Raw genomic sequence first — 13,584 nt, forward strand, 5'->3', positions numbered from 1 at the left:
GGATCTATCATTAAAAATACTGCATTTCTAACTTGCAAGACAGAGGTTTGTAGACTCATGAATGATTCTAATCTTTTTCTCCAAAACTATGACATTTGCAGTATGGGCCTCTTAGAACAGACTGTTCACTACACAGCAGCCAAGTTTAGTGAAATTAAAACTCAAAATTTGCTTCAAGTTGACAGTGTAGGATTGACAGGACAGGATATGTGCTAATATTGTACTTAGGCATCTGTTTTTCTTAAAAAAATTAAGATAAAGGACTTAGGAGAGAAAAATAACTAATATCCAGTAATCACTGGTGATTGCGTTACTAAGCACGGAGGGGTATTTACAAATAATGAGAGATCAGCTCAGTATGTGCATAGTACTGTATTTGAGAGATCCAAATTGTATCTAGTTTCAGAAGTGTCTGGCTTTTTACTGTACAAATTTTGCATACCTTTTTTTGTCAAACAATATTTAACTTTGATAGACATTTTATTCTGAATAGTTTTGACCTTTGTAACCACGTCAGCTACACATTTTCTATTCCTCATTGCATTTTGTCTTTGGTGTTGCAGCACTAATGAAAGGTAAGAAACCGTAATTGTCTCCATTGGGGATAATATTGTGTATGCAAACCCAAGCAAAGAAAACTTGAGACGTTAGACTCCAACAGATATTAAATGCATGCTTTCAAAACCATCATCTGGAAATCTTCCTAAGTTTCTATTTAATTCTAGAGATTATCTAGTTCATAGATTTCTCTGACATTGTCAATTTTCTGTTGTCTTGCAGTGGGGTTCTGTGTGTTCTGGGATGTGCGCTGGACTCAGCCACGCAGAGCAGCTTAATGCTTGCATGTCACACCTTCTTGAGAGCTAGAAATGAGGAATTCTTTGCCTAGATATGTCTATCATGCACTGATAGGATCAGGTTCCTCCGTAGCATGGGTGTGCTGCCACCTCCTTTTGAAATGCACCTGGAGGCAGAAGACTGGAGTGATAGTGCTGATGTATATTATATATACATGTATAATGTATGATGTATGTATGTATCATATTATGATGTATATTTAATGACCTGGGGGCTATAGTGTTTGCATAAATGTGGTATATTTGGCTTCAGTTCCACCACATTGACTGAAGAATGTCAAACCCACACTCCCACCTCTAAGGTAGCAACCATGTTCAAAGTTTTTCCAGGTTCAAAGTGTTGCAGCCCTCTTGTTGAGCCTCCGTATAGTGCATTCACGTATAGCGTACATTCAGGGTTTGTTGGGACAGAGGGAGCCTGGATTTATAGCTTGAGACTCTTTAAAATACAGAAACTAAAGCTTAAGGGCTGGAATCCAGGACTCCCCTTTGCAAGCAGATGTTTTAGCTACAGGCTGTTGGGGTGTTAAGGCCTTAACTGTCTTGCCTTAGGCTTCATTGTAGGAATGGATTAGAAGCAGAAAGCTTGAGTGCAAGACTCCTGAGTCCTTCCTTAGCTAATCCTTTAATCATTACTCATTTTTTTTTTTTTCAGTGAAAATGCCTTAGTATTAAACACATCTGCAGCTGTGTCAGATTCTTCTGTATCCTCAAGGAGAGGCAGCAGGCGTCCTACTCCGAAGCCGAGAGCTCTTGGAGGAACTCCGAGGGCTCATCATGATCGCACTACCCCAGCTGTTGGTAAAAAGATTTCTAAATGCAAAGCAGTCTTTCAAGAACTAAAGAAAAAAATACATAATTGAATTAATTTATTGGGTTATTTAATGTAATAAGACATCTTTCATCTTTTCCAATACAATAGGAGGTACTGTTCTAGTGTCTGCTCCTAAATTCAAGTCTTCATCTTCACCTCAGAGAAAGCGAAATTTAGCAGCAAACCCTTCAAAAAAAAGGTCCTTCCAGGTGAGCCAGAGAACAGACTTACCATTATGAATTGTAGGAATGTGCTTTTTAGGTAATAATGAATAATTCATTTAAGAAACCTTTTCCTTGAGTTGTTATTTGCTGTCTTAAAATTGTCAGTGTCTGTGGCTAAAAAGGGCGTGTCTGAATAAATAGTTCTTTTGGGGTGTCAAAGGAGTTGATGCTACTGGAGTGAGATTAGATGTACTTCACTTTTTTTTTTTTGCTAAATGTGTGGGATCTGTTTACAGAAAAATAAAAAGGTTGCCAGTAGGATTTCCCCTTATTGTAGCCATTGACATCACCGTGGCACAACTCCACATTGCTTGAGTTGGAGGAAATTCAAGAGGGAGAGGTTGGGTGCTTATGTAAAACATAGGTTAATGTGCCATAATAGTTTCACTCTACCTTTCCTTTACTTTTGTGCTGCTTTTACTTTGCAGCTTGCATAATTACTAAAAGAAAAATAGGAACATTTAGGAGTTGTTATCCTCAAAATTTTGATAGTTTTTTGTCAAGTTGTGCTTGGTCTCTCTATGAAGAGAGCTACCATTTAACTGCGTACATCCTCTGTAGTAAGTTCTGTAATAGAAGCAGACACAATCGCATGAGAAGTTGGTTATGTTGTAAAATCTAAAAAATCACAGTTTCAGAAAATAAGCTCTTGGTTTGACCTGATTAGATTACTTTCAGTCCGTGTTAAACACTTGTTATTAGGAACAGATTTTCTTTACACTGTCTCACAAGCTTGGAATACTTTTTCTTTTAGTACTTTCATGAGAAGTATAGCAGTGTAAAGTCAACATTTGCTGCATATTTGAGGATCTGTACTGGAAGGCTGTATGTGAGATGTTGTGGTTTTGTGCTTTTTTTGATCCTTCCTTTTTTTTTCTTTCTATTGTGTTGTAGCCTGATGTGAAAATGGAAGCCACTTCACACTTTAACTCTCCACCTGCTGGCCTGGGAACTGTGGATCCTCTGCCACTTAGGCAGGATCAGTGGCCTCCTAACAGGGTTGGCGATGAGCAAGTTCCTCTTGTTTCAGCCCAGCAAGAGCAGTCCTCTGCAACTTCTGTGCTGACGTCAGCAAAAAGCTGCTCTGTGCCTTGCTGGAGTCCCTCTCATCGTATTCAAGGGACTCTTAAGGATCCAGAATTCCAGCATAATGGTGGGTTTTGTTTATTAAGTGTGTGTTAGAGGGATGCAGGATGTAGATAACTACTGTGCAGTGCTCAGGCCAAGAGATGCTGAGCTTGCTGCCTTACGGTTTCTACAAAGAATGTGCTGTTTGTAAACAAAAGCTTTTCTATTACATGGTTGGTTAGTCTTGCTGAGGAAATGTGCACAACACCCACCTTTGTTTTCAGATTCCATTAACATCACTCTATTACAGTAGTTTGTTTTCTGATTTTGCCTTACTAATTTTAATAAATACTGCTCATGAGAATAATTTGGTTTAGCATGAACAACTCTAAATTTTGATATTTAAGCTGCAGCTGGATGCTGTGACACTTTTCCAGCTGCAGTTGCTGACTGCGGTGTGTAACTGGGACCTTTATGGTGTAGTATTATTTTGCAAGAGTTGTGGATTTCTGATAGATAAGCTCCTTAAAATTATTTCTGCAGGATAAGGAAACAAAAAAGCTATCTCTAGAAGGTTTATTGGATATTGAGAAAAACCTTTTCTTGGCTGAGGAGGGATTTGTACTGGAGCATTTCAAAAGTTTTTAACAATGTTCAAGGGTACTGGGGATGTAAATTTGATAAAGACAAGACTCCTTGTCCCCTTTGTCTCCATTCCAGAAAGACTTTCTACAGCCACTTAAAGTCCCACAATTCTTGGTCCTTTGATTATAGAGATTGGCTAAAAAGTAGTATTTCCATACTAGAACGGAGCAACTAGTTGTCAGGTTAAGTGGAAAGGTGAAATGCAGAGAATTTCCTCAGAAAGATTAGAATTGGTGCTGGGTTCTAGTTCTGCACCTTGAGTGCAGTTCCTTAAGTAACTTGCAGCAGGTACCAAAGAGCAGTGTCTCGAGAAGAATACAGTGGAGCATCTTAAGGTAAAGGAGCCTGGTAGAATTTTTGTTATGTGTGCTATTTATAAGACTCTTGTTTTGGAAATAATGTTACAATATTTTTAAATGTTCTAAAATGAAATATTTTCCTTTGTCTGTTTTGAAATGATTCAAAACTATGCCTTTTGGCTTTTTGTCTTAGGGAATCTTGGCAATCCAAAAATGAAAACTTTCCAGTTGCCCCTTCGGGAAAGAAACCGTAATGATGAAGGTATTTCTTGTCCCAAAGCATTACTGTATATCTTCTATGTAACCTAAATAAATTTTAACTTTTGCATGAATGTGAGAGGTTTCTGAATGCAGTAAGTAATAGTGGTTTATGTGTTTGCCTGAATAACTACAGTGTATTTTCATCAAAATAATTTGAACATGTTCAACCTAGTTCTCTGAAGTATGAATATGAAGGTACAGGGTAATACGAATAAACCATTAAATGTGGCTGAAAATTAATAGACCATTGTGGCTCTTGATATGGTTACTATAGCTTGCTTAGTTCCATATCTAAAATTGTTTCCTGCCCACACATTTTTAAGCCTTTGTGTTGATAGCAACTAAAGGAAACTGCAACACAGCCCATATTGCATCTGGAGTAGCTTTGGTTGCAACTTAAAAGGTACCACAAACTTTAAGATAAGGGTTTTGCCCGTGAGACTTTAGCCCCAGATGTGCAACATAAAATGATCCCTCTGACTTTAATTTTCCCACCTGTCCTCTGCTGAGTGTGTTAGGCGTGCTTATGGCATCCTGCCATTCTGATTGCTGTTTTGGCCTTTTTTTAATGTTCATTTTAAAGTTAGTCTGGGAGAGCAGCCATTGCACAGCTGCATCTTCTTGGCCTTTTTGTGGGCAGACAAAAATAAACTCTTTCAGTAGCATTAGCCAACCAAAGGCACTGTGTCTGCTATACACTTTTTCTTAGTGTGGTGTCTGAGGTCGAGCCTGGTGTGGTGCTGTGCTAGTTGCAATCACCTGTGTTTGGTTCAGCTCATAGTATGGGCAGAGCAGGTTTATATCTGATTGCAGTTTATTTATAGTTATACCCCAGAACAACCCAAAGCTTGTTTCTGTACCCCTTGGCGCTTCTTTGCTCCTTGGGTTTTAACCAAGGCTCAGACTGATTCTCTGTTTTACTCATTGCAGTTGGCTGAAAAATATGTGGGTGGTGCAGATGGCTCAGCCAAGCTTCAGTGCAACTACATAAAACGTGCAAAAATCCTGTAGTACTCTGCAGCTTCCCACCAGCTTGCTGCACACAGATTAAATGCTGTAGCTGCTGTTTCTTTATTATTTTTCCCTGTAAGCTGTGTGGTAATGTATGAACTTGCAGAAACAGGCAAAATGTGCCAGCTCACAGATATTTTATATGTCTGTATTTGTTCATATACGTACAAACCTGGGAGTTAATCCAATGACATGTCTTATTTGCAGAAGTGCAGTTAGCAATTTATCATACATGGGAATATAGTTGTTATACAAAGTGTGTGAGCCTGTTACAGGCTATTAGGATCACTGTATTTTAAGAATTTAGAAACTCTACTGAAAAGTTAATTCAAACACTGACGGAATACTGGTGGTGTTTGGATTGAGTGTAGGAATTTTTTTTGTTGTTGTTGGTGAGGGGTCTGGAAAGTAGTGACACAGTTCTTTCTAATCCATTGCAGGAGAATGAGTGTAATTAAGGTCGTTTTTCATAGAGAGCATCTTTACAGACCTGTAGCAACATTTTGGTGCTGTTAAAGAATTATAATGTGCTTTATCAGGCAAGCAACATCGAGACTGATTAATTTTAGGAATTACACTGTGTGTGAAGTGGACCCTGTATTCAAAAGGAAGACCCTTCAAAAGTGTATTTCTAAAGCCTGCTTCTTCTTGTCTTTGTGGTAAACTTCTGTTTTCTTGAAAAACGTGTTCCTTTTAGCAGCTTTTGGCACACTAGCTGGATTTGGCAACCTAGCTGTATGTGGCACAGAAGGGCTCTTTTTGGCAACATGGGTTCTGGTATTTTAGTCGAGTTATTCTAAGGTTGTCTGCTTTGCTTGAAGCAGTGGGTTGCTTTCAAGAATGTCATTACCAGAGTCTAGTCTATATAGATCTCAGTGGCAGAGGAACAATTTCTGAGGTCTGCTGACACAGGAGAGTAAAGGTCAAGATGACTTGGAGAATTGGGCAATTCCCAGGTGAATACAGGGATCTTACTCTGGAGTTTTTCAAGAGATGGCCATGTCAATCTCTTAACTAACATACTAGAGGCTTCCTTGTGAGGTTCTTCTTCAGCGTGTTGATTGCCAAGTAATTGAATTGAAGTGTATTGTGCTATTGTTTTAGCATCCATTGTGAAAGAGGGCATAAAAATATTCAAAATATGTTAGCTGTGTTTGAATATATATATTTAATCGTCCTATTTACTTTTTCCCTTCTGCTTTCCCCACAGATGACAGGTTGTCTCAGATTTCTGCTCGCTCGGCAGCGTCTAGTTCTCTAGCGTCTCAGATACTGGAACGAGCTCAGAAGAGGAAGGATTTCTGGGGCAAGACATAGTCTCTCCTACCTGTTGTCTAGAAACTATTCTGTAAAATGATGTATTTTGTACAGTTTGTGGTGTACATTTAAAAAAATTGTGATTGTAGGTTTCACACAGCATCCTTTCACTTACCATTGATGTGGCCCGAGTTTTAGGACTTGCCATCCCAATTAAATACTTTAAACTGATGATGCTGAAAATTTATGTTCTTTATATCTGAGAGTTAGGTCTTAATTCACTATGTCACAACAGCCATGTGAAGTTTTACTTTTTTTACAGTGGCACCTTTTGACACTGAGATAATAATTATTTTACGAAACCCGTGTGTTACTTTTCAAGGTATTCTGCTGTAGTGATGCAGTATGACCTAGAACAGTATTCAGGGGCAATGCCATTGTTCACCAAATACCTCAGTTGCTTTATTTTATCGAGTTATCTTAAGGGCAGCAGTGGTATATGTGTTTATGTTACTGTATGAATTGTCAGCATAACGCAGCGCTGTAACAAAAAGTTACTTTTATTACTTACTGCTTTTAACCTTTTACCAAAAAATTCTAATTTCTTAATGGCACTAACTTAGAACATACAGGAGTTTAAGAAAAGGACATGAAGAATTAGGGTTTGTTCATTGTCCACAGGTTTTTGGCTAGGATGACTATCAAAGTTCAGTGCATACAGTAGTGCAGTTTGTCAGCTATACTGACATGAATGCTTGTCTTGTAGACTAAGACCCATGTTTAGTGTTAATTTCAGCTTCTCTAGAAAAAGAAAACTCAGCCAACTTAACCAGTGGTGTTCCCCAGCTCCACTTCAAACTCAGGTATTTAGGAGCAGTGATCTCTTTAAGTAAATTCAAAAGAATGTTATTTTCTTGACTTCGATATTTTAATTACCTCTTGTCTTAGTTTCCTGCTTTGGGGAGACTGATACCATTATGATTGTCACAGTGAAAAGTGTTTGTGATTTATGCTGACAGCTCATTTTATCTTTCCAAGTGATGCCGACAAGTTAAAATGAAGTAGAGGAAATAGGTGGCTGGCATGTGTTTTGGTTCTTTGTGTGTGGCTTCAGGTTTTAATACTACTTCATTTGAAAATTTTATACAAGAACAATTTGAAATTTGTACACACTTGATTGCATTTTGATTTTGTATGCAATTATGTATGCATATTACTGAAAATAAAAATGGTTGGTTGCTTTGTTTCTCTTTAAGTTATGCTGGATAATTGGCAGAGCCCATTACATTGGCACTTCACTGTTTAGTTCTCTCTTTCACCTGTTCAGCTGGAATATCTGTGGACTTAAGCAAGACAAGATGTTACCTCAGAGAGAGTAATTTATTAAAGCTAGATATGATGACACTAGAAATCATAACTGACTACAGATACTTCATATGGTGACTCGAAGCAGATGGGTGCTACACAGGCTGGAAAGGCTGCAATGCCCAAAGGGTCAGTCCCCAGCAAATGATGTAATGAGTGAGTGAATTTGTGCTATCCAGTACTGATGATGTTAGAAGAGTGTTCCCTTCGTCCAGAAATTGTATGTTACAGTAGCTTCCTACCAGTGGAGTTGTCTGAAGCAAATCAAGGTATTTTATCTCATGGGCTTCTGGGCTTGTTCTGTTATGTGTAAGTTGTAATTGGTCATGAAGTTTCTACTGAAAGGGAAAATGTGCAACAGTGTCTATGAAAATTTTCATTTTTCCTCTACAATGATAGTTTTGTAGTGGAAAACTTAATGGCTAAAAGGGGAAGTATTTTTGTTTAGGATGGTATGTTGCTGTGATGTGGGTGCATTGATTTTGCTGTGTCTATCTACATTATTCATATTCAACATGTTCTTGTTTTCCTGGACAAGAGCTCTCATCATCCATTATTTCTCTGTGATACCTGTTAATTGACTTCTATGAACTGTGTCCTCTTTCTTTGTTTTTCTGTGTTTGCCTGGGTTTCTTGGCTGTCTGACAACTCGGTCAGAGTTTTTGTGCAGGTCTGATTTCGAGGCGTGTAAGTCATAGGTACTGTAACACCCTAAGTGCCAGCTTTGCTTATAGTGCTGTCTGTACTGGTACAGATGAGTCTGGTACATCTTAGGTAGCTCTGAGTTTGTTAGATGTATTTTGATTTCTGCCAGGGAGAGAGTAGATACGTTAAAGGAGAGAGACGTTACCTTTAGACAGAAGTATTTAAAGGGAAGTGTAGACAAAATACCTGGTTTTGAGTTACACTAGTGCTGAAGTGTCTTCTGTAGCCTTCAAGGCAGATGTAAATTCTTTATGCATGTTCTCTGCTATTGTTTATCTTGTTCAAGAGGGATTTTGGTTTTTCAAATTATTTCAGACCAGCCTTCAAACATATCTCCTGTTGTGTTTTCAAGGTAGCTGAACATGGAAAAAATGTTCAAAAGTGCACCCTTTATTAATAATTACAAGTGTGTGCTGTGCAGTGAATGTGTATTGTTTTGTCAAGGAAACCTTAGAAGCCTTGAAAATGGAGAGACCAAGTAGATAAATAATGAGGAAGGCAGTTGCCAATAGGATATGTATCTCAGGAATAAACAACTTTGTGAGCTTGTCAACTTAAGGTCAAGGTTTACAAAACTGCTGCATTAAAAACCGACCCAGTCAGTAAGTGTTGAATTGAATGTCTTCAGCTGCTGTTCCCAACTTTCACCAGCTGGTCAGGGGAGGTGAGGGAAGACCTGACTGCAGTCTGCAAGTTCCTTGTGAGGGGAGGAGGAGGGGCAGACACTGACCTGTTCAATGTGGTGACCAATGATGGGAGTCAGAATGGCCTGAAGTTTTGTCAAGGGAGGTTTAGGTTGGATACCAGGAAAAGGTTCTTCACCCAGAGGGTGGTTTGGCACTGGAACAGGCTCCCCAGGGAAGTGGCCGCAGCACCAAACCTGTCAGAGTTCAAGAAGCGTTTGGACAATGCTCTTGGGCACATGGTGTGACTCTTGGGGATGGTCCTGTGCAGGGCCAGGAGTTGAACTCGTTGATCCTTGGGGGTCTCTTCCAGCTAAGCTTACTCTCTGATTCTCTGACTGGTTTTGCATATAGAGTCTGGATTAAGTCACAAAGCCACTCACTAAGTAGTCTTCTAGTGATACTTGAAGTCACTATGAGTATGTTGTATAGGGATTTTTCAGTCTTTTTGGATTAATAGATCCACATCTACTGTATTGCTGATGGATTCCTATGTAGTGAGCAACAATATTCTGAAAACAGGTTTGGCTTCACCAATGTCTTGCAGGTAGCTGGACTTCCCTCTGCACCCAAGGGCCACAGCCCAAAACCCCGTGTGTGTTGCGGTAAGGTGAAAGAAGTGAAATTATTTACCAGCCACCAGCTTTCTCTTTCACCCAAAAATTCTTGGAGCCTAGTAATAGGCTCCAAGAACTAATATGTTCTCCTTATCTGACTCCTGGTGTCATTGCTTTCTGGCAGATAACAGTGGAAAAAAAAGGGATTTCCAAATCCATAATATTCAATGAAAAGTTGAATATTCATCAATATTTGTATATTATTAGTACATTAATATATTTGTATATTATTAATACAAATCTGTAGTAAGATGGGGTAGGAAGCACAGCTTCTTTGAACAATTTAGTGTGTGCTTATTCCTGTGATGCCATAATGTTTCATTCCACCTTCCTGTTCTGTAAGGCTGAGTTGACACCTGACGTTCTAGTGTCACAGGAATTCTTGACCATATGGTGAAATTTGTCAGCAAAGAGCCCCATCACCATTTGATGAAAGTGGAAGTTTTGCTGTGACCTTGTTGACCAATTTTTACTGTAGCCTGAAGAAAAATTGTTTCATTATCTAGATGCACACAAATGTGTGATAAAGAAAACTAGCTGAACAGTAATTTTAATTGTAAGTGGCCTAAAATAATGTCCTGATTCTAGCAGCTATTCAGACCTTTGCAGACCAGAGCCTAGGGAAGAGAGGAGTAGCATGGTGGAGCTGTTGTTAACTTCTAGGTGTACAGTCATTTCTTTGGTTTTCTGTGCACTGGAACACAATGGGAAAGTGTTAATCACAATAGCAGTGATCACACCAAAAGCAAAACTTGAAGAGCAGTCAGTGGATGGTAGGTAACAAGAAAACTCCAGTTTCATGGAAATCTGAGTTTTGGTTTGCTTTTTGATCCAATTTTTCTATTCTGTCAAAGAAGGACATCTGGAGTTCCATGTAGAAATGTGAATGAACTTCCTAAATGTACTAGTATTTCCTACAGTTCGTCTATGTCAGATGTGAGCTGACCTTGTGAGGTTTCTGTTTCACAGGCTGTGTCCTAGAGAAGCCCATGGAGTGACTGAGGAAGCCTGAACTTGGCATGTCAAATGTGCTGTGCCTGGGAAACTAAAGGATGGTGCTTGGTGGTCCTGTGTGGTATCATGTTAGGGTGGAGGATTGAGAACTGACACAAGATTGGTGTGAAGACTGATGGTCCTTTGGGAAAGCAAACAGGGCCTGATTTGCATACAGCTTTCACACCTGTTGGATCGCTTGTTGCATTTGTGGGGCTTGATTAAAAGTGTAAGAGCAGGAGCAGTCATTTGCAAAGAGATTGCTCTTTGCAGGGAGAGTTGGGTGGTACGGTTGGGGCAGCAGATCCTGCTTGGTGTAGATGGTTCTTCAGTGGAGGGGGAAAAAGACAACTCAAGCTTCTTATTCCCCACTTTCTTCAGAGGTTGTGATAAAGTCTTCTAGTAAAGCATGTTGGCTTTGTAAATGTGACTGACTTACATTTATGCCAAGGTAACTAAGGTAAGCCTGTGAAGGTTTCAAGTAGACCTCAGAGGTTTTTCCTTTTAACAGTGTTTAAATCTGATCTATGCATATATTGTATGTGTCTCTGTGTGCGCTGGAACAGAGCTATTTTTTTCCAAAGTAGCTAGTATGGGGCTCTGTTTTGAAACTGTGCTGAAGATAATGTTGATAATACAGGGGTGTTTTCTTTTTTGCTGGGCACAGGGTCAAGACCTTTTCTGCTCCACCCTACTCCATTAATGTGCTGGGGGTGCACAAGGAATTGTGAGGGGACACAGCCAGGGCAGCTGGCACCGACTCAGGGGAGATCCCACACCATGTGGTGTCATGCTTAGCATATAAAGCTGGGGAAGAGGAAGGAAGTGGGGGGACGTTCTGAGTGGTGGTGTTTCTCTTTCCAAGTAACGATTATGCATGATGGAGCTCTGCTTTCCTGGGCCTGAACACCTGCCTGCCCATGGAAACTGGTGAATTAATTCTTCATTTTGCTTTGCTTGTGTGTGGCCTTTGCTTTACCTATTAAACGGTCTTTATTTCAACCCACAGGTTTTTGTATTTATACTCTTCTGATTCTGTTCCCCATCCCATTCCAGTGGGAAGTGAGTGTGTGTCTGAGTAGGGCTTAGTTCTGACTGTGATTAAATCACAACTCTCTGTGTGTCTGTGTATATATATATATATATATACACATGTATCATTTTTTAAAAACTTGAGGTGCCTTTGTCTAATACTGTCATGTGCTGGAATGTCTTCAAAGCACCTACTTTAGGATGTGAATTAGAATAGAAATGGCTGGCAGGATCCAGAAAGCATCCAGAAAATACTTTTGGATTTCTGCCTTCCTAGGTCCCTTTCTGGTTTCTGGGTTGTTGTGACACATACACTTATCTGCAGATACACCCTGTTCTGGAGAACTGAGTGCCCAGGTCTTGTTGCAAGGCTGTCCTTGTGGACAGGGGAAACCTGCTGAGGCTCGGTGGTCCCCCAGCTAGAGTGAGCCTGTGAGTTCCCAGAACAGTGCTCTTGTGAGGAGTGCGTATTTGTGTTTCCAGTGGGAAGCTGGCTCCAGCTGTTTGTGTATTTTAGCTGACACGACACATAGCTAAAAACAGATAACCTAGGAAAACAGCGTCATAATTCCTATGCTGTAGCTATTTTTTCTGGCCCCATAAATCTCACATTCTTGACAATAGCTCCACTCCGAGAGGAAACTCATTGAGTCACGGAACTCTCTTGGGAGATCAGCAGTAGCATAACTCCAGTCTGGGGAAGGGCTGGGGCAGGGGCTGTTGGCTTCCTAGGGATAGACACAGGTTAGAAGAATGCTGTTAGCGACATGAGAACTGTCACCTTCTGTAATGGCTCTGTTATACTGAATAACAGCTGCCAGGGGCTCGCTCTCAGGAGATGCTGAGCTCCAAGTCTCAGTGGAAGTGCTGATATATGGGCAGTGTCTGAGCACAGGTACTTCACCTTAAATAATGTTGCTTCCCTTCAAAATGGCTTCATTTACTTACTCTGTTACATGGTAAAACTGCTGGTACTAGGTCAACCAAGTTGCTGGGGCTATTCCTTAACCTGAGTAACTATTACTGAATTTTGGATTATAAACCAGTTAGCAAAATTCTGTTCCCAATTAGAGTGGTTTCCTTTGAGCTACACTATGTCATTAATTCCACTTCATCATGTTACTGAGTCACGGCTGTGCAACCACACCACACATTAACAGGAAGCTCAGAAGTTTCAGTTCACCTGATCTGATGGTTCAGAAGACATGGTTGCATACATGTAGGTCACTATATAGAGTGACAGTCTTATAATATGTATGTGACTTTATATGCTGAATTAAGAGTTACCATCTGGTGGAAGGGTTAATAGTGGTGCCTTTGGCGCTGTGAGGCTGTGTGCACTGACATGGTCTCGATTCTCTTTTCTCCCCTCTGTGTCAACTGAGTGTTGGCTGCTATCGAGAATTCTTAATAAGACTTCTGTTTATGCTTTACTGATGTTGGCAGGAGTTTTCTGAAGAGGCAAGACCGCTGGACTAACATCTATTGCAGTTCCACTGACACAGGTTTTTGGTTTTTTGTTTTTTTATTAATTAACTTTGGGATTCAGTAGAAGTCACTACATCAGTGGTCTTGGTAATAACATGGTATTAACACATTAAGAACATTGGTTGTAGCAATATAGTGTTGTCTCAACATACCTCTGGATTGCTTTCTCTTGTATCTCCACTATATGAGTGTTTCTGAGGTGAGAATAAAGTTATTTAAAACAAGAGGGTTTTGGTTTTTTTTTGTTTTGTGTGTGTGTGGCTGT

General features: G+C 39.8%; 1 protein-coding gene across 8 annotated transcripts in view; it reads left to right on the top strand.

Annotated features, from left to right (window-relative positions):
• Positions 1–13,543, top strand: part of MDM1 (Mdm1 nuclear protein) — a 31,093-nt gene extending 17,550 nt beyond the window's left edge. For all 8 annotated transcript variants that reach the window (XM_032106685.1, XM_032106688.1, XM_032106686.1 and 5 more), the window contains 5 exons: positions 1,513–1,658; positions 1,780–1,880; positions 2,790–3,048; positions 4,101–4,169; positions 6,390–13,543. In XM_032106685.1, the coding sequence (XP_031962576.1) occupies positions 1,513–1,658; positions 1,780–1,880; positions 2,790–3,048; positions 4,101–4,169; positions 6,390–6,496 (682 nt within the window). In that variant the 3' untranslated portion in view covers positions 6,497–13,543. The remainder of the gene's footprint in view (positions 1–1,512; positions 1,659–1,779; positions 1,881–2,789; positions 3,049–4,100; positions 4,170–6,389) is intronic.
• Positions 13,544–13,584: the final 41 nt, after the last annotated feature.

This window comes from Corvus moneduloides, chromosome 4, assembly GCF_009650955.1.
Source record: "Corvus moneduloides isolate bCorMon1 chromosome 4, bCorMon1.pri, whole genome shotgun sequence".
Taxonomy (NCBI): domain Eukaryota; kingdom Metazoa; phylum Chordata; class Aves; order Passeriformes; family Corvidae; genus Corvus; species Corvus moneduloides.